At 47.2% G+C, this 21,081-nt stretch overlaps 1 protein-coding gene across 1 annotated transcript in view; it reads left to right on the top strand.

Annotated features, from left to right (window-relative positions):
- The window catches only part of BFSP2 (beaded filament structural protein 2), a 66,863-nt gene continuing 45,782 nt past the window's right edge, over positions 1-21,081 (top strand). The window contains exon 1 of the mRNA XM_029940273.1: positions 1-492. Coding sequence (XP_029796133.1) covers positions 1-492 — 492 coding nt within the window. The remainder of the gene's footprint in view (positions 493-21,081) is intronic.

Genomic DNA, 21,081 nt, shown 5'->3' with positions numbered 1-21,081 from the left:
ATGACAAGCAGTAGGCGAGTGGTGGTGGACATGCCCACCAGTGCCAGTTCCAGCTTGCCCCTCCAGAGGCACAGGGCATCCTTTGGGGGAATGTGGTCATCGTCCTCCCTGGATAGCCCCCCAGCCTCCAGGACCAACGCCATGGGTGGTCTCGTCCGAGCACCCAGAGTCTATGTAGGGATGGTGCCCAGTGGGTATGCAGGTGGCCTGGGCACCCGCGTGACACGCCGGGCCCTGGGCATCAGCAGTGTTTTCCTGCAGGGCCTGCGGAGCTCCGGTCTGGCCGCAGCACCTGCTCCAGGCCTGGAGAGGAACCTTGGTGCCGTTGAGGACCTGGGGGGTTGCCTGGTAGAGTACATGGCCAAGGTTCACGCCCTCGAGAGCGTCAGCCAGGAGCTGGAGGCACAGCTGTGGGTGCATCTGGAGAGCAAGGCCACGCGCTCGGAAAGCTGGGGTGCCCTCAGGGCCTCCTGGGCCAGCAGCTGCCAACAGGTGAGTGCCTGGGCCCCAAGAGAGGGCTTTGCAGAGGCAAGGAGAGGATGCTCACAGGTGCCTGGGGGGCATCATCGGAGAGCAAGGAGGCCGAGGCTGGGGCAGGGGAGTGAATGGTCTCAGGCCAAAGAAACTGACCATAACCTCTTAATGTTTCATGCTCAGAAATACTGATGACAGTGGTACCAATGACAGCCACCGTTTACTGAGGTAGGCTAAGGGCCAGGTCCCTAGGAGCCCCTGCATGTGCACTCTTTCCTATGTTCAAAGCAATGCTAGGCAAGAACTCATTCATTGGCCACATTTTTCAGAGGAGAAAACTGAGGCACAAAGAAATTAAGTAATTTGTCCAGATCATGCAGCCCATAGGGAAGCTGAGCTTTGAGCCCAAATTGTTCCATTTCCAAAGCTTGCTTTGTCCCATTAGCCTGGGCTGACTCTGTACCCTTTGTGTTAAGAAAGGTTTTATACAGACATCATCAAATGGAACACCATCGAATGGATATGGCATTAAAAACAATGGATAAATGGGGCGCCTGGGTGGCTCAGTTGGTTAAGTGTCTGGCTTCAGCTCAGGTCATGATCTTGCAGTTTGTGGGTTCAAGGCCCGTGTCAGGCTCTGTGCTGACAGCTAGCTCAGAGCCTGGAGCCTGTCTTCAGATTCTGTGTCTCCCTCTCTCTCTGACCCTCCCTTGCTCACAGTCTCTCTCTCAAAAATAAATAAAACATTAAAAATTAAAAAAATAAAAAAACAATGGATAATGGAGGTGTGTTCCTATATCCATTGACTACAGCACTATCCAATAGAAATAGGAGCCACATGGTAACTAAAAGTTTCCACTGCCCACAGTAAAATCAGTAAAAAGAAACAGGTAAAGTTAATATTAGCATATATTATTTAACTCAATATATTTTAAAAGTTACTTCAACATGTAATCAATATTTAGAATATTAATGAAATAATTTACACTGAAATAGAGCTTTCTGCAGTGAACGAAATGTCCTATATCCACACTGTCCAGTCTGTTAGCCATAGTCACATACGGCTATTGAGCATGTGAAATGGGGCTAATAAGACTGAGGAGTTGAATTTTTTAAAGTTTTATTTAAATGTAAATAGGGGCTCCTGGGTGGCTCAGTCAGTTGAGCATCTGACTCTTGACTTCACGTCATGATCCCAGGGGATCAAGCCCAAGTGAGGCGTTTAAGATTCTCTCTCTCTCTCTCTCCCTCTCTCTCTCTCTCTCTCTCTCTCTCTCTCTCTCTCTCTCTCTCTCTCTCCCCCCCTTTGCCCTGCCCTGTGTGTGCTCTCTCCTTCTATCTGAATTAATAATAATAATAATAATAAATTTAAATAGCCACGTGTGATCAGTGGCTATCTCATTGGACAGGCAGGACACAGAGTTTCATCATTACGTCTTGCTTGGTCAAGATGTGCTCTCTGGGGTGATTGGTGCAGAACGCTGAGCTCATCTGTCACGTCTGGCCTGCGGCCCATGGTTCCACCACTGGGACTCCAGCCAGCATTGCATATCTCATCAGGTCTCTGTGGGTGGCTGGCTTCTCTTGTCCCTTCCCTCATCTACCTCCACCTGGCAAATGCTGGCTTTGGGATTCCTCTGAGCTGGATCAGCCTCCAACTCAGCTAGGAACTGCCAGCTCAGACCCCTTGTACCCTGGCGCCCAGCACGCAGTCCCCTGAGAGGAGGTCACAAACTTCCATTTGTGTGTGAGTGGGTGATGCAAAGCAGGCTCCCCATTTCCCTGCCTGCCTCCCATTTCAACCCCGGATGCTTCTCCATCATGGGTAGTCAGTGCCCGGCCGTCAGCTCAGTACGTGTGATGTACTTTCCTCTGGAGCCTTGTCTTGCTTGCATCAATCTAGGCTGTCAGGGAAAGCCATCTTAGGAGCAGCCTGGGGCATAAAGCTGTCAAATCTAAGACAGCCGTCCCTCCCAGATCCTCTCTGGCAGCGCCGATTCCAAATATTTGTGTCCCCAGATATTCTAATATTTCAGCATCTGCAGAACAATTTCTCACATTCAGATGCCACATAGGCTTTTCATGAGAAGTCAGGCATCCTGATTTCCAGGTCAAAAAGTACAGCCACAAAACAATAGTCCATATTCAACTGTAGCTAGCTACAGGGGATTGGGCAACTTACCCGACTTCTCTAGCATCAGTGGCCTTATCTGTAAAACGGGCCTAATGCCACGGCTATTACAGCAAATCCATAGATTGCACAGTGCCTGCCTGCAGGTAACTGCAGGTCAGAAAGCTACGCCACGACAGCAGCACGGCCGCAGGGCTGCCGGAGCAAAGGCTGGACGCCAAGACATTCAGCCCTGACACGGGTGGTCACAATCCCAAATGAGGGTCATTTTCCTCTTACCTGACCATAAGTGAGATTCTTCATATGATTACAGAGCTCTCTTTTTCTTTTCTTTTTTTTAATGCATGGATTGAAGATACAGTTAGACCCACCTGTAAAATGGGATTTATTTCTGTATCACACAGCCCAGCCTTCCAGCCATGTGAAGCTCTGTCCCATCTAAAAGAACCAAAGAAAATTCTACATATGAGAAAGACATATTAAGTTTCCTTTGTTGCAGTTACAAAGCCGACCTGCACTTCCTGTCTCTCCAGGCTTCACCCTAAGGCTTTAAGCCGCCTTTGCTGATGTCTGCTCTCCTTCCTGGTGTTCTCTACCAGTCACCGGCATCACCTTTTGGACATATGGGATCTGACTGTATTATGTCCCTGGCCAACACCTTTCTGGGCTCCCCATCACTGACAGGACACAATCCATGACTCTGGGCTCAGTCTCTGAGGCCCTCATAGAGCCACATCCCTGTCCCAGCCACACTGCCCACCTGCACTCCAGTGTCCTCAGCCTGCTCCTCTGTGATGCTGCTCCGGTCCTTCTGTGATCACGTGACAGCCTCTTCGTGTGCCACGGCGATAGTTGCCGTGTTGTCCTGCGGCCACTGGCCTGGCCGGGCCCTCACTATCTAGGCCGTTTAGGAAGAACCAGCTCTCCCCAGTTAACCTAGTTCACCTTATCGTGAACTTCCATTTAGATGTTGGCCTTGCCACCTCCTCGCTGGGTGACTTTAGGTCAGTTACTTAATTTCTCTCAACTTGTCTCCTCACTTGTCATTTGGGGATCACTTTCTCTACTGCGGAGAACTGCTAAGGGGGCAACTGAATGTAACGGACCAGGTAAAGTCAGGGACTGACAGCTTGGAGACTGCTCCCCTCATGGCATTGCAGACCCCTGAGCCGCGTACATGATTGCTGCTCAACTGTGGGTGGGAGCCCGCTTCAGATTGTGCTTCTGCTACGTACTCGGACCAGCCACTCCTCTGCTCTGCTCTGCAGCTCCCTGTCACTGTCTGTAAAATGGATGAGCACCACCCAGGGTTCTTGTGCAAATGAGATGAAATAAGATGCAAAAAGGTAAATTAGGAACAGTGAAGTACTGTGCGCAGGCAGCAGGCCAGCCTGAGTAGGAACACCGTCCGCTGGAGGCCGAGCCGCAGACCAAGGGACTTGCCTCTGGAGGCCATGGCCCCCTTTCAGGGCCTTAGCTGGATCCTTTCTTCCTTTCTCCACCCCTGACAGTCCTCTTCACCCAACAGCCATAAGATGACAGCTTCTTCCCAAGCCCTATCTGTCCCCAGACGGCAGGCCCAACTTCTGGCTACTCAGAAACAAAGCCTTTCCCTCTGGGGAATGGGGATCCCACTGCCTTCCAGGCTGCTTTGTCATGGAACCCTAGACCCACCACCCAGCCAGTTCCCACAGAACTGCAAGAGGGGCCTGCCCCAACCGGGGCCCCTAACCTCTTCTGGGCCTGGAGAACAGACTACCAGCTACTCATTCATTCAGACTGTGCTGCCTTCCCGCCACACAGGCTTCAGAGATAGCCACGCCGTGCTAGGAGTTTCTGGACTTTGGGAATCCAAAGCTCTCAGCTGCCCAGTCCCATGACCCTGGGAACCCCAGGCCCGTCATCACTCCGCTCCCCTCCCCTCAACTCCAGTAAGGGTCTGGTTACAGGCTCCGGGAGGGGCAGTCCTCGGGGTGTGGCACGGATCCAGGGCTGGCAGTGCCACAGTGCACCCGACAGGCAGCTAGAGGGGAAGGGCAAGGCACCCTCGGCCCGGGAACCTACAGGGTGGCACTGAGCTTCAATACTCCTAGCACCGCCTATCCTCCATGGGTCAGAGCGGCCAGTCTGTGGGAGAAGGAGGTGCCAGGCTTGACTCCTCATTCCCTCCACCTCTCAGGGCAGGAAAGGCAACCCAGCAGTCGGTGTACACCGGTGCCCCAGGTGGTGGGGCAGGGCCCCCGGGGGGCCTAGAAGAGTTTGCATTTGCCCCCTTGAGTATCCTTCTGTCTGAGGATGTGCAAGATTAAATACCAAAAATTACCCTAAGGCAAGAGCAAAACCGAGGCACCTGGGTGCTTAGTTGGTTAAGCGTCTGATTTCAGCTCAGGTCATGATCTCACAGTTCGTGGGTTCGAGCCCGTGTCGGGCTCTGTGCTGACAGCTTAGAACATGGAGCCTGCTTCAGATTCTGTGTTTCCCTCTCTCTGTCCCTCCACTGCTTGCTCTCTGTCTTCCTCTCAAAAATAAACGTTATAGAAAAATTTTTTTAAAAAGAAAGAGAAAATCCACAGAGCTTTGTATTTTACCACTTTTATTTATTTATGTTTTACCACCTTTCAAAGCACTTTTCCCCCTGCCTTTGGAACAAGGAGCTCCACATTTTCATTTTGCACGGGGACCCACAGATCACATAGTCAATCCTGCTAGGATTAATGTATACAAAGTCCCTTTTTACTTCCAAACCTCTCTCTCCCCACTCCTCAGCTATGTTAGAAACTCTCAGTCACTTCTGCTAAGCAGTAAAAACAGACAAGGAAACTCCCAGGTGATGGCCCCAGAGGCCAAGGGGGACGCAGCCCCTGCCCATTGCCTGGGCAGAAATTGGCTCTTTTCCCTCTCCTGGTTTGCTGAGTGCTCCTGACTTCCCTTGCCAAGTGAATGAGGCTCATAATAAGCTCTGGCAGTAATGTCAGACCCTTTCCTCTTCAAATAGACCAAACACAAGCCTAGAATCAGGCAGTCTCCCTGTCTCCAGCTGCAGAGATAAGGAGAGTGGAGACAGAGGGGCTGCAGCCATGGAGGTGGAGCCTCAGAGCACAGGGAGCAAGCCAAGGCCAAGGCCAGAGAGAGGCTGCCTGGGAAAGAAGGGGAACGTGGAGGCTTCGGTTTCCACTGAAATTATTGGTCTCCATGGGAGAAAACAGCAGCTCACACGTCAGACAGCAGAGGTTGTTAGCTGGAAGAAAGGGGAAATCAAAATTATTAAAAAGCAAGAGAATTAGAATTTAAAATAGACCTGATTTGAATATTTTTCCAGCCGTTCGCAGTTCCTCTTTCGGTCCTTGCAAAGAGAGAGCCGTACTTGGGAGGTTCTGCATATATGGGGGAACCACTGGAAACATAGGCAATCCAGGTGAGGGCCGGTTTCTTTGCCCACAGAATCTGTGGCCCTAGCAGGTTTGTTGGTTGATTGGTTGGTGGGTTGGTTGGTTGGTTGGTTTTTAAAGAAAAAGAAACAAGAACTAACCCCCCAGCCCTGCCCCCAGCGCCCCTGAATAAGAAGGCCACAAGATCATTGTTCCTGATTCACAACCCGGTGTCTCTGAAAGGGGGGGGAGAAAGAACCATGAGCTATTTTAGTATCCGCAACAGCCTGCGTGCATTTACCCAAGATAACCCACCCCGTCTATTCTCAGTCCTGTACACGCACTTTGGTCAGAGGAGGCCAGTAAGTTAGCTACTTTGATAGCCAAGTTATAAGGGACACTAAAGTATCATTAGAAATGTAACTTTACAGAGAACCAAATTCTCTGCATTTTGGTCAGGAGAATTCCTCTCAGGGAGAGTGACATATAGGAGTGGGAGAAACCTTTGGAGAATGCAGGGGCAGGGAAGGAGGCATGAGGCTGCCCCCCAGGGATCTTGGCCAAGTGATGTAGGCGGTCACCAAACTGCCTTCTAAGAAGGCTGGTTTCTGATTCCCTGGGGTCTCTAGCTTTGCTAAGTAGAGATATCTGTGCAGAAGCAAAACTCTGCTCCAGGAGATGGGAGGGGAGGCGGGGGAGGGGGGAGAAGGAGGGCTGTCCCTGGGCCACTGTCAGATCTCTTCAACTGTGCCGGCCATGTTGAAGAGTAGAGAACTGAGCTGTCCTAGTGACAAAAAACAGGGCATGTGCTACAAAGACTGAGGATTTTGAAGCCACATAGTCCGTATGTCAAACTCAGGCCCAGCAGATTCTTCACTGATCTTGCTACACCTTGATTTCTCACCTGAACAATAAGGATAATCGGGGACTTTCTTGACATGATAAAACGCTAAGAAAGAAATACTAGAGGACTTCCATAGAAATTAAGAACAAGATAAGGATGCCCACTATCTTTATGGGTACGGGACATGGGTCAGAGGTCACAGTTAATGCCACAGAAGAGAAAGCAATTAATTGGAGGCATAAGGATTGGAAAGAAAGAAGGAAAATTCTGGTCCTTCTGGAAAGACCAAAAGGATCCAAGTGAAAACTGTATAATAGACAGTAAGTTTACTTAGGAAAGTGGCAGGTTATAAACATTAAAGATATTATATATATGTATATACACATACATATATTTATTTAACATAAATTGCTGCCATTTTATTTATGATAGCAAAAAATAAAATACTTCTAAATAAACTTAACAAGAAACGCCCAAAATGTATATGAGACAATAAAACTCTCTTGAGTGGCACAAACGGAAAGAAAGACCATGTACCTGAATATAAAGACTCAAGAAAAATGTCAGTTCTCCCTAAGTTAATTTACATATTTAATGCAATCCTAATTTTTAAAATATCAGAGGTTTTTATTTTGAACGACAAGGGTTTATTGTAAATTTCATTTGTAAAAACAAAAAGGCAAGAATAGCCAAAAGGAAAAACTCAAAGAGGAGGGCAAGGAGGAAGGGTCGGCTCGCCCAGACATTGAAGCATACTAGAATCTCACTCACAAAGCAGTTTCATATTCGCACATGAAAGAGAAGAAGACCAATGGAACACAGTATAAAATTCAAAAGCAGGCCCTGCTGCACACAGAAATTTAGTATCGATAAATGCACCATTTCAATCTAATGGAGGAAAGGATGGACTTTCTAATAAATGGTGTTCAGACAGCTGGATAGTCATAAGGAAAATAAAATTGGATCCATCCTTCACTGTTTCCTAAATCAATTCCAAATGTATCTCAGATTTAAATGTAAAAAAGGAAACCATACAAGGAGAAAGCATGGGTGAAGTCCTTTATAACCTGGGTGTGGAAGAAGTCTTCCTTGTATAATTCAAAATCTAAAAACAATAAAGGAAAATATTGTTAATTTGATTACCAAAAACTTTTAAATTTTTCATCACAGAAGAACACCATAAACAAAACTAAAAGATAAGTGACAAACTAGAAAAAAGTATTTACAACTTTGAATTCAAAGGATTAATTCCCCTGTTCTATAAACAGCTTAGAATTGGAGGTTTTAAAATAAAAGCCAACAATGTTCTTACCGTTACATACACTGGAGATATAAACAGAGAGTTGACATAAAAATAAATGAAAATGGCTCTTAACTACATAAAAAGATATTCAACTTCACTCATGATAAGAGAAATATGAACAAAACAAAAGGAAAACCTACCTGAGATCCCCTTTTCACTTATCAGATTGGCAAAACTCCAAAAGCGTGTCACTCTATTTTGTTGGTGAAATGCTAGGGAAGCATCCAATTCCACACCATGCTGATGGGAATAGAAAATGTTAGAATGCCTACAGAGAACTTGCCAATATCTAGACAAACTGTATATGCATTTATGTAATTTAATCCAGCAATCCCACTTCTAGGAATCTCTCCTGATGACACACTGGCAAAAACATGAACAAGAAGTATGTACAAGGCTGTTCCTTTCAATCATAACTATAATGGTAAGAGACTGGAAACAACCCAAATACTTAGCAATCGAGGACTAGCTGAATAAGCACTGACACATCCACCAAAGGAATGAGGAAGAGCTCCATAAGTATTATGGAGTGATGGTCTCCAAGATATACTGTCAAGTTAAAAAGCAAGGTGGAGATAGTGTGTACTTCATTCTGCTATTTATCTAAGGACGGGGAAGCTATATGAACATACACATACATATTCACTTATAATTGAAAAAAAACCAACCTTTTACAAAATGTTTTTAAATGATCACTTATAGGAGAATGGAAGGGATAGGGTAGAGAGGAAAGGAATAAGCACTAGAATTCTTTGATCTTGTTATGTGGAGATGACTGTGGGACCATGAAAGTATTTTACAGAATTATAAAAGTGACTTTTAAACCACAGTGTTTTGCACATCCCTAGTGGGATGCGAAGAGTACTGAAAAAAGAATCTTATTAAATCATTTTCAGTAATGATATTTTTTTAATGATTTTTATTTATTTTTGAGAAAGAGAGAAGGAGACAGTGTGATCAGGGGAGGGTCAGAGAGAGAGGGAGACACAGAATCTGAAACAGGCTCCAGGCTCTGAGCTAGCTGTCAGCACAGAGTCTGACACGGGGCTCAAACCCACAAACCGTGAGATCATGACCTCAGCCGCAGCCAGACACTTAACCGACTGAGCCACCCAGGCGCCCCTTCAGTAATGATATTGTTGGCGGCATTGTTCATATTATTATTCTGACACTGGGGTGTGTGTGTGTGTGTGTGTGTGTGTGTGTGTGTGTGTGTGTGTGTTGTACTGTGGGATAAAGCAAGAGTAATTCTATTTGTGTCATTGAGAACTGAGACTTTTAGTGTGGGTAAAAGGAGATATACTTGTAAGGCAGATAAAGTTTAGTGACAATTCTCTAGTCCTGAATTTGAATTGGAATTATCAGTTTAAAATCATGGTGTATGTGATCCCAAGATAAATATATACCCATTTCCTAACTCTGGCTAGAGGAAGACCTAAAAACAATTGCCAACCACGTAGCCATGAGCGTTTTTAGCCTCTGATTTGGGTCACCTAAGTACCATCTTTCATTATAAGCACAAAGGCTCCTTAGTTAGAGAAATGGCTGAATCCAGGTTTGGGAACAGGAAGTGAAACCTCATCATGAATCTGAAACCTCATGAATGAATGAATTTCATGATGAATCTGAAACCTCATCATACCAAAGTCAAGGAAGCGATACAGAATCATGTGAAAAGACTTAGGAGACAATTGAATAAGCTGCCACTAACCAAAGGTGGCTCCGTATCAATAAGAGTGCACTGAAACTCGTCAAGTAAGTTTAAATCTATGAGTTCAGTATAATAGCAAAAAAAAAATCCCACTTATTAATTGCCTTGGAGTCCACTGGGGAACCAGCTCATTATTTTAAAACCTGATAAATAATTAAAAAGAATTAGGCATTTTTCCTGCCTTTTCTATAAGAACTGAAGCTCCATCAGCATTAACAACAACAACAAAAACTGAAGAGAGTAATTATATTTTTATCGAAATATTATAGCTAAAAAACAAATAATGTAACTGTTAACATTTTATTTATATTTATAACTAATAGTAATCATTAAAATAAAATTCAAATATCACCACTTTACAACCATAATAAAAAAATGGATCTAGGCAATAACAATCATCAAATGGCTACTAATATCACAAAAAAGAGAGACCAGTAGACAGGTACCTCCCAGGAGAGAACACAATATCACCTATGATGTACTCTTGCCAGAAAAGAAAGAGAAAACTGCATGTGATTAAGCTTCAAAATAAAACTACTCATTTACAGAAAATACAGAGGTCAGATGAATATGTTTATTGACACCCACTAGGATGAAATCAGCAAAACCCAGACTATGGGAAACTATAGAACTAAACACCCAATGTTTTCAGCAAGCAAACATTCAAGGGACAAAAAGGGAGATGAGGGGAAAGCTATAAATTAAAAGAGATTAAACAGATGTATCAACCCACTAACATGGACATTATTTGAACCAACTGTAAAAATTAGACAATGGAGGAAAGATGAACTGGGTATTTGAGGAATTGTTATTAATATTTAGATCTTATTTTTAGATTTTTAGAAGTTATTTTTAAGACACCTTTATAATTTAACAATACATACTGAAACATACGAGGTAGAAATAATGATATCTGGGATTTGTTCAAAATAATCTGAACCAGAGTAGAAATGTGAGGAGATATAGGTGAAACAAAACAAGCCACGCATTTATAATCACTGGAGCTGAATGATTGGTATGTGGACGAAATAATGCTTGTAAATTGCTACATGTATAACCAATGCCCAGTTAAGTCTGTGGAACTGAATAAAGGAGAAGCTACAGACATTGAGTAGTAACACAAACAACTGTGTTCACACACCTGGATTCCTGAGTCATTCAGCCCACCCCTGCGCAGGAGTTTAGACAAGAGGCAGGGTATTCACTGAGTGAGGGTACCCAGGTGATGGATACTCAATGCGGGACCCACAGAGCATGCCGGAAGATGGCCCTTCAGACCGGGACCCCACATGGACGAAGGTTGGGAGTCAGGATCCGATCTGACCACCCACAGAGCAGTCTATGCATGAGGCAGAATTCTCAACTGTCAAAGAGAAAGTTTGCCCTGAACACGTGTTAAAATCAGCAAGACATACTTTATTCAGACTGCTGCAGTAGAAGGGAGACACTTGATACAGAACCGAGCTCAACTCCACTGAAACAAACACAGAAGGCTTTTTAAATGCTGGGTGTGCTGAAGGAAAAGTGCTGAAGGAGGTTAAAGGGAGGGGGTGGTCGATGATCAGACCATCTGTGTTTGCTAATTGGTGCTTATCCAAAGGAGAAACACACTTCTCATAGCTTTATGACAGGAGCGGATTGGAGAAAGACGCCCACCAAAGTCAGCATCCGACCCTCCCACAGGAGCGGGGAGATGCGGAACTAGCTCCTCAAAGTGTGTGTTCCACAGAGACGGCTCCCAGGTCCTTGAAGAAAGATTCTGAATTGTGGATTTACCTCTCAAAGGCGGCAGATAAAGGATTTACAGTTTCAAGTTTCCTAAAATAACTGCCAAGGAAAAGAGGGGTCAGGGGCCTCTTGTCAGGTTTTAGCTGGAAGGAACAGTAAATTCTCTTGGCAGCATTGACCTTTCTCAGGCAGGCACTTTAAGGGGGCTCGGTCCACGCTAAGGACATGGTCTGGGGCTGACAGAAGCCATGCCACAGTAAGGTCAGCTTCCTTAGCGTGGGGGGCTAGCTGGCGTCATTCATGCCGAGGGTTTTCATTCTCATCTCCAGGCACCAAGCTCTATCCGGTCTCTGCCCTGCCCGCCTCGGCTCTCTATTCTAGGTCCCTGGTGAGGAGCGGGTATGCCCCAGGACATGGCTGGGCAGCCAGGCCTCAATACAGAACCGGACACACTCAAGGTTTCAAATGGGAACCCTGAAGTCACGGGCAGAGAGCCTCCTAAAATCCCACGCCACACTGAAATACTGGCGACAGCTGAATGGCCAGCATGCTCACCGACACAGCAGCGTCCTCAGTGGCCGTATGAAGAGAGCAAGCCTGTAATATACTGATGCAGGACTGGCACCAACATATATTTTTGAGTAAAAAGGCTGCAAAACCCCATCTGTGCTATGCTACACACTGTGTTTTGTTTCCTTTCCATGTGTGAGGACGGACTCCGGACGCACACACAAGGGGTGGTAGGAGTGGATGCTTCTAGTGAGGGCTGGAGACAGGGGTGGGAGCAGGTGTACTTTGGGCCATGTAGTCTTTTTGCAGTGTTGGAATAGTTTACCTAAAATTTAAAAAATGAAGTAATAAATATAACTCAACTTGCCTGCATCTTGGGTTGGGAGAAGCCCTCCCAGCCTCACAGAAGCTACTGACGTGTCCTGGCGGGAGAGAAGACTCAGCTCAGCACTCTCCTCCCAAAGCAAAAACCCAACCGGATGAAATAAGCACATGTAAGAGCAATAGGCAAGACTTCGTAGTGGCCTACACTCTCCAGAAGAACTAAATTAAAATTTAATCCAGACAGCTGGCACAGGACAGGTGCCAAGGACAAACATGATGGTTCCTTATGGGGAAGTATTGAAAGCCTGGGCGGGCCAATGTCCCCAGCGTTCCTCCACGGGGTCCATGTAGGCCCACTGAAGCTGAGGACTCAATTTAGGGAAACACGATCTAGTTTATCACCATCTGGCTGGAGAAATGCACAGACAGACGCATTTATCTGGTTGTAAGCAAGCTAATAGAGCTGTCACAAATGGGTTATTCAGCAGAAATGAGAAGTTACTTTAGCTGTTATCAGTAAGTAATGAAAAGCTGTGCACAGGGAATGTCCATCACAACACCAACCTGCTCTCAGAAAACGGCTGGGACTTTGCATGTATTTATTTTGAGGGCCAGTGAATAACTCTGAATAAGTCTTAGAGGAAACACCACAGTATTCTGAAAGAAATGAAGTTAAAAAGCTTCTTCCGCAGACTCTGGGCAAAGTTGTACAAGAGGCAAAGTACCCTGCCTGAATTCTAAGTGCCCACACCTGCCTGCCCCCACCGGTACCCTGCCCTTCCCTCCAGGCCTTCTCCCTCCACAGCCCTCCCTCCACAGCCCCTCCCTCCAGGCCCCCCTCCCTCCAGCCCCCACTGGTACCTTGCCCCTCCCTCAGCACCCCCCCATACCTCTCCCTCTGGTCCTCCTTCCTCCAGGCACCCTTCCGCCGCCCCTCCTCCTGGCCATGCTGCCCTCCAGAGCACTTGCAAGCATCATCCCCAGCCTCTGCCTACACCACACTTTCCTCACCCTCGTTCCCGCCCTCAGGTAAGAGTCCCTTCCTCAGACCCATTCCCAGCCAACTCCCAGGAGGGAGCTGAACTGACAGATGGGTTTGTTATTATTTACTTGCCAAGGAAACCTGGGCTTGTCTCAGAGTCTCGGAGAAAACTCTCTTCTGCAGTGTTGTGAGGCCTGGCATCTCGAGAGGTTATTGTCCCTGTCCCTAAGGAGCCCCCCTTGAGAAGTGGATTGCTTCTGGTGGTATTTCAGAGGGCCTGCAGGTGGCTGGGAGGGAGCCCAGGGCCCCCCAATGTGGAGTCTGCACCCCCAGGCCACCGCTGCCAGGCACCAACTTTAGGCAGGCCCCTGAATTCCTGAGGTTTTCTGCCCGCACCCCAGGCACCCCCTGGACGAGGCTCAGGCAGTCTGGGCATTGTACGGGTCACCCTTTAATGTCTTCTGAGAAAACCATGTACTGTGTTAAGTCTTGTGAAGATGACACTGTCCACACTTGCATGATGAGCACAGGCCTTGTCTGAAGCTCACTTTGCGTGACATAAGCATTACCAAGAACTTTCACTCACTGTCTCATTTGACTGTCTCAACGTCTGTGTCACCAGCAAGACAGGGTTGTGCCCACTGTCTGCTGGGCTGCCATGACAGAGTCCCACAGGCAGGAGGGCGGCAACAGTGGAATCTATGCTCTCTGGGCTGGAGGCTGGAAGCCGACACGGAGGGGTCAGTGTTTTTTCTGAGGCCTCTCCATGGCCGTCCTTCCTTATGTGTTCACATGGTCTTCCCTCTGTACATCTATGCCCAAGTGTCCTCTTCTCATAAGGACACCTGTGGAACTAGATTAGAGCCCCACCCCCCACAGCATCATTTTAACTTAATCACTCTTTTCTTTTTTTTTTCCTAAATATAATTGCCTGTTAAGTTAGTTCACATACAGTGTGTACAGTGTGCTCTTGGTTTCAGGAGTAGATTCCCATAATTCATCGCTTACATACAACCCCCAGTGCTCATCACAAGTGCCCTCCTCAACGCCCATCATGCATTTTCCCCTCCCCCGCTTTGACCCTCAGTTTGTTCTCTGTATTTAAAGTCTCATAGTTTTTCTTTCCTCTCTGTTTGAAACTATTTTTCCCTTTCCCATCCCCTGTGGTCTTCTGTTAAGTTTCTCAAATTCCACATATGAGTGAAAACATATCTGTCTTTCTCTGACTGACTTACTTCACTTAGCATAATACCCTCCATTTCCATCCATGTTGTTGCAAATGAAAAGATTTCATTCTTTCTCATTGCCATGTAGTACTCCATTGTGTATATATACCACATCTTCTTGATCCACTCATCAGGTGATGGACAGTTAGGCCCTTTCCATGTTTTGGCTATTGTTGACAGTGCCGCTATGAACATTGGGGTACATGTGCCCCTATGCATCAGCACTTCTGTGTCCTTTGGGTAAATTCCTAGCAGTGATATTGCTGGGTTGGAGGGTAATTCTATTTATAACTTTTTGAGGAACCTCCACACTGTTTTCAAGAGTAGCTGTACCAGTTTGCATCCCCACCAACAGTGCAAGAGCGTTCCCGTTTCTCCACATCCTCGCCAGCGTTTGTTGTTTGCTGAGTTGTTCATTTTAGCCATTCTGACCAGTGGGAGGCGGTATCTTAATGTGGTTTGATTTGTATTTCCATGATGAGTGACGTTTGTAAGGTTAAATCGGAGGAGTGAGAAAGTCACAAAAAGGAGAGACTGGGAAAAGAGATCAGAGCACCCTTTATTAAAGAGCTCTCGGGCAAGGTTCTCCAGCTCGGAGGGAATGAGCCAGAGAAGTCACAGAGACGATGCAGAAAACCGAGGTCAGAAATAAATGTAAAAGGCCTTTATTGGGAGCACTCTCAGGTGAGGTTCCCTGGTCCAGACAGAATGAGCCAGGGAAGTCGCACTGGGGGGGACAAAGAGCAGGGCCTTATATAGGGCAGTAGTTCCAGGGGTGTGTCCAGGGCCAGAAGACCTCCTTATAAGGTGAAGAGATGAGGCCAGAGCAGATGATGTGTTTTCCAGGAAGCTGGCAGCGGGCAGAAAGTTCTAAAATGGTGGTTCTTCAGCCATCTTGGTATTTTTCAGCAGGAAAGTCCTGGGATGGTGATCTGTTGGCCGTCTTGGTGTTCCTTTCCCCTAGCCCGCCAAACTTGTCGACGTTGAGCATCTTTTTCATGTGTCTGTTGGTTATCTGGATGTCTTCTTTGGAAAAGTGTCTATTCATGTCTTCTCCCCATTTCTTCACTGGATTATTTGGTTTTTGGGTGTTGGGTTGGTAAGTTCTTTATAGATTTTGGATACTAACCCTTTCTTTATCTGATATGTCATTTGCAAATATCTTTTCCCATTCTGTCAGTTGCCTTTTAGTTTTGTTGATTGTTTCCTTTGCCGTGCAGAAGCTTTTTATCTTAATGAGGTCCCAATAGTTCATTTTTGCTTTTGTTTCCCTTGCCTTTGGAGACAAGTCCAGTAAGAAGTTGCTGTGACTGGGGTCAAAGAGGTTGTTGCCTGTGTTCACCTCTAAGGTTTTATCACCTCTTTAAAAGCTCTATCTGCAAGCACCTTCTGAAGTCCTGGGAATTAGAACTACAATATATGAATTTGAGGGGGGACATAACTCACCCTATAACTGCCATTTTATAGACAAAGAAACTGAGACCTACAGAGATTAAGTTCCCCCTTTGAATTAGTGTCCTAGCCAGGATCAATTCAATGTTATTTCCACACCCCAAAATATTCTGAAAGGCCTCCTGTTATACTCACTTATAAGAACAGGGTCAGTCCTGCCTCACACGCCAGACTCTAAAAGGGTGTGCTGTGCGTGCCCACTGTCTGATAAGACAGAGTCATGGCCAACAAGGGCTGTTCTCTGTGAGGAGTTTAAGCACTAGGATGAGCCTCCTTTTTCTCCTCTTCTGTCTCTCTTTTAATTTGGGGGGAAAAAACCTGTTGAAATCAGTGATTGATCCTTGGCCAACACACTTTCCCTGGAACTAACTGCTGTAGCTGGAATGCGAGGCTGGGCGGCTTCCAGACTGCCAGGCAGCTCAGTCCTGGGACTTGAAAGTTGAATCGCTTTGCTGCCAGGAAATGGTGCGGCAACCCCCTCCCCTGCCCCAGGGACTTGGACTTTTCTTTTTCAGTGATTTTAATACTCAGAAAAATGTGCTGAGCAGTCGGCCCCTGAGGCAGAATGTCTGTATCTGAGCAGAGTTCAGGAACTCCCAGAGGGGCACTGCTCCAGGAGGTAGGATGAAGCCTCCTCCCAAAATGCACATGGGCATCGGTGCTGGGTCCCTGTCCCCTGCAGGGTGACCCCCACCTCCACTGCCCAGTTCCAAGTATTACTTGAAGAGCTGAGGGTTCCTCAAGGGCCACACCCAGTGGGAGGGGCCCCCAGTACAAACCCCCATGGGTTCTGGTCAAGGGGTGAGACATGCACCTGCTAAAACCAGACAGACCACTGAGAACACACTTCTCAGTGGACAAAGTCAGGTTTGTTAGCTGGTTGCAGCAAGAGAGAACCTGGGGCATCTCAGGAGGAGGGAGTCAGAGGGGCTTGTTTTGAGTTCTGGGCTTGATCTGGTTGATTGGGGAAAAGCTTCAGAGCAAGGATGTGCTCTGCATCTGATCCTGCCAGGAATCAGGAGCAGTGTGGTGGTTGGGTGTCTTGCAGGGTTTATCCAGGAGATGGGAGGCACGAAGCAGGCACAGGGCGAGCATTCATAAACAGTAGTAAACCTTGTCACGTGTGCTGGCCAGAAGAGGGATGTTGAGTTTTGTGGCTGCAGAGCGTCCTTGCCTCTCTGTTCAGAAATGATTACGGTGTGGTTTATCTCTCTTTTCACCAAGGTCACAGAGTGACCCTGTCTGGCTATCACTGACACCGTATGCGTGTTCAGAGCAGGTGAGGGTTCTATGGCTGCTTGTTAGCTGCCAAGGTCATGGCTTTACTTCCTCCACCCAAACTGTGCTTCCTGAACTCCCTCATTGTCCACAGTAGTGAAAGACCTGTGGAGGCAAAGCAGGAGGGTGAAGGGTCTCTGCCTCACCCGGCTATGAGGCCCCTTGAGGCCTGGGGCTAATGTGTTGTTCCCTGACTATAACGTGACTTGGGGCCTACTCCGTGCCTCTGGGACCCACACCCCTGCCTTTCTCACCCTCTCCCCCTGGGGAATCTATCTAGGCAGTCATGCACGTAAACAGCAAATGAGGCAGAACACAGTGAGGGGTGAGTGCAGGGCAGTGGCTCAGACAGAGCGGCCAGGCCCAGCCTTATCTGAATCAGAAGTGAGGTCTTGGCCTAGTTTCTAATCCCGGAAGAGTGAATTTTCTTTAAGTGGAAAGAGAATGATCCCTATTTCACAGGACTGTTGTGAGGACTCTGGAAGATAATACAGATAAGTAGAATGTAAGCTTCTGGAAGACAGGAGCTAGCTTCTCTCCCTGATTCTCTGGCACCCTGGGTAGTGCCTGGCACACAACAGATACACAGGGAATATCGGCTAAATCAATAAATGGAATGACCCAGCAAAGTAACTGGTTAATAAGAGGCAGCTGTATTGGTTCGCTAGGGCTGCCGTGACAAAGTGCCACGGACGGGTGGAGTAACGCAACAGATATCTATTCTCTTCTGTTCTGGAAGCTGGAAGGTGGAAATCTAGGGATCAGAAGGGTTGGTTCCTTCTGGTACAGTGAGGGAGGGAGGTTCTGTTCTGGACCTCTTTTCTATTTTGGTTGTTGGCTGTCTATCCTTGCCCTTCCTTGGCTTGTAGACGAAGCACTCCAGCCTCTGCCTTCATTTTCCCTGTGCGTCTGTGTCCACATTTCCCTCTTGCATGGACACCAGTCACATTGGCCAGGAGCCCATGCTACTGACCTCATCTTGACTTGATTACGTCTGCGAAGACTCTACTTCCACATAGGGTCACATTCCCAGGTGCTGCGGGACTAGGACTTCAATGTGTCTTTTAGGTGGTACACAGTTCAACCCATAAGAGTAACTACTGGGTTTTTTTCACACTGTAGTCCTGATTCCCAACATTTAAAAACAAATTTTTAAGTTTATTTATTTATTTAAAGAGATAGCACAAATGGAGAAGGAGAGAGAGAGAGAGAGAGAGAGAGAGAGAATCCCAAGCAGGCTCTGCACCACCGGTGCAGATGTGGGTCTCAAACTTACAAACTGTGATATGAGGCTTGAGCCAAAGCTAGACACTTGACTTACTGAGCCACCCAGTCATCCCTGATTCCCAACATTTTATCCTAGTTCCTCAAATGTCATTTTAAAAGATTCCAGAATGACCAATATTTCTATACATACTCCATTTCACTGTTACTTCCTTTTGCACTTGGAATCAGATCCCAAATCATATCGAAGCACATGGAGCTTGAGGTTCAGAAAAGAGACTAAAAGAAGACTGTTCATATAGTAGAAATATAGTAAATGTCACTAAGTTGCTATGTGATCTTAGACAAATGACCCCCACCTCTCCAAACCTCAGGTTCCTCAACTGTTAAATGAAGAGATTGGGTCAAACTGAGGTCTCCCTGCAGACACACAGGGGACAGGCCAGATTCCTATCCTTAACTCTGGGGAGCCAGTGGTCACCTCCTCCACCCCCTTCACGGACATGAAGACACCAAGTACAGCTGACCCCTTGTCTGTCTTCACTTCTGACGCTAACTAGCTCTGTGCCCTGCAGCAAACCCTTCTGCTCTGACGCTCCTCATCTGTAAAAACAAGAGGGTGGAATTCTCTGATCTCCCAAGCCTCCAGCCTTACACCTGTCTGTCACCGCCCATCATTGTCCTGAGCAGTGAGAAGCCTAAAGGGAAGAAGTACCTAAAGAATCCTTTGTGCTCAGCTGACTGGTTGACCGGGACCTGGAACAGTCAGTACATGTCACCTCCTTCATTTCTGAGGGTCAGGTGGTGGCCTGTGCCCCGCCACTGGTGAAGCAGCCATTTTATTAGCTCCCCACATCTGCCAGAATATACCCCAGGTTTCTCCAACTGGTGGGGGAGCCCCCAGGAGATGGGGGAGTCCCAGACAGCTGCCTCTGACCCCATCCCCTTGGCAGGCGGCGCCACCTTCTAGCGGCTCTGAGCACTGTCTTGAATACCTAGTCACTGAGCTGCAAAATGTCATTTGTGTTAAGTTTTGGATGCCTATAATCATCCCTTCACTGCCGTCACCACCCTGATCTGAAAGGCCAGCCACGCAGTCCATGCTGCCCTGCAGTCTCTGTGTTTATGTCAGAATTTCCACAATGGCTCCCAATTTCCTAAGGATTATAAGTCAACCATAAAATTTCATTTTGCCCTGAGTCTTTGCATATATTAACCTGCAAGTCTGTTTGTGTTCTCTCCTGCTTCCATTTATGATGGAGAAATGACCCCTCGCACCCCCACTCCTTTTCTCTTTCAGCTGCATTTTCTGTGCCTTTGGGTTTTAGGTCAGAGCTTGAGTTTGGAGCCGGGGGTCCTGAGGACCCCTAGTCTCAGCTCACCAAAGGCTTCACCCAGGTCCTTAATCTCTCCCATCTGCAGCCTCCTTATCTGCAGAGAGAGGGAGATAATTACACCTGCCACCATGGCCCCGACCCTTTTAAAATTTAAGGAGAATAATGTGAGTGGAAAAAGGCTTTGTCAGTGTCACAGATCCGGCTGCAGATTCTCAGTCTGTGGGTGTAATTAGTGTCACTTGTAAGTACAGAATCTTTAGTGATGTTGGCATGCGGTGGCCCTGCCTCCCTCCTCACCGGCAGTCTTGACAGTGTAACATTTGTCACGGTCGCTGCTGTGGGGCTGGCCCAGATTCAGTTTTGTTATGTTCATTCATCAGGCATTGATGTGGGTCTACTGTGGACCAGGAACTATGGTAATTCAAATATTATTAAAGAGTCAAAATTCTCAGACCCCAGGAGACCCTAAGAGGTATGATTAGTAAATAAATCCACACATTGTTGAGCGCCTGCTACGTGCCAAGCCCTGCATGATGGATGTCAACTGTACAGGGAACAGGAAGGACTCATGAGGCATCATTGTAAAGGCAGCTTTGGTTTGAGAGGCGCCTCTCCCAGTTCATTGGGAGGTAAGTGTGGTCTCCTGCCTCCCCTGGTTGAAAATATGGGTAGTCTCAGGACTTTTCTGGTCACTTGTCGGTACCTAAAAATTCCACGCTCATTGTAAGCCACGAAACACAGTCCCAAGTCAGTAAATAGAATGTCTAATCGGCATATTATTCAACACGTGGAACCTTGTCCCCCCCAGGTAAGGCCCAGAGCCCCTTGCTGGAAGTTCTTGTACCCTCACACCCCGCTGCTGTTTTGGCCTGATCAAAGTGTAAGCAGGGAGAAAGGAGAGGGAGAGAGGGCCGGAGAGTTCTTCCATGAGAGACACTGTTGGGAGGTTGCTTCACAGGGTCTGGGTCTGACTAAAGTTTAAACCAGATGCTCTCACTGGGGGGCCAGACTCCCCTGCTGGACCAGCTGCAGGGAGAGCCCCTTCTTCCAGCTGATGCCCCCTGAGCACCCCCTCTCCCTTGTCGCTGCCTTCCTGGGCAGGACCCCTCTCCAAGGAGCCCAGACCATCACGGCTCCTGTCACGGGCTCCACCTCTGTGCCCAGCACGGGCGCATCTTTGGGGACCAGT

This window comes from Suricata suricatta, chromosome 5 (assembly GCF_006229205.1).
Source record: "Suricata suricatta isolate VVHF042 chromosome 5, meerkat_22Aug2017_6uvM2_HiC, whole genome shotgun sequence".
In the NCBI taxonomy this organism is placed as follows: Eukaryota; Metazoa; Chordata; class Mammalia; order Carnivora; family Herpestidae; genus Suricata; species Suricata suricatta.
This window is presented reverse-complemented; position numbering and strand designations above follow the sequence as displayed.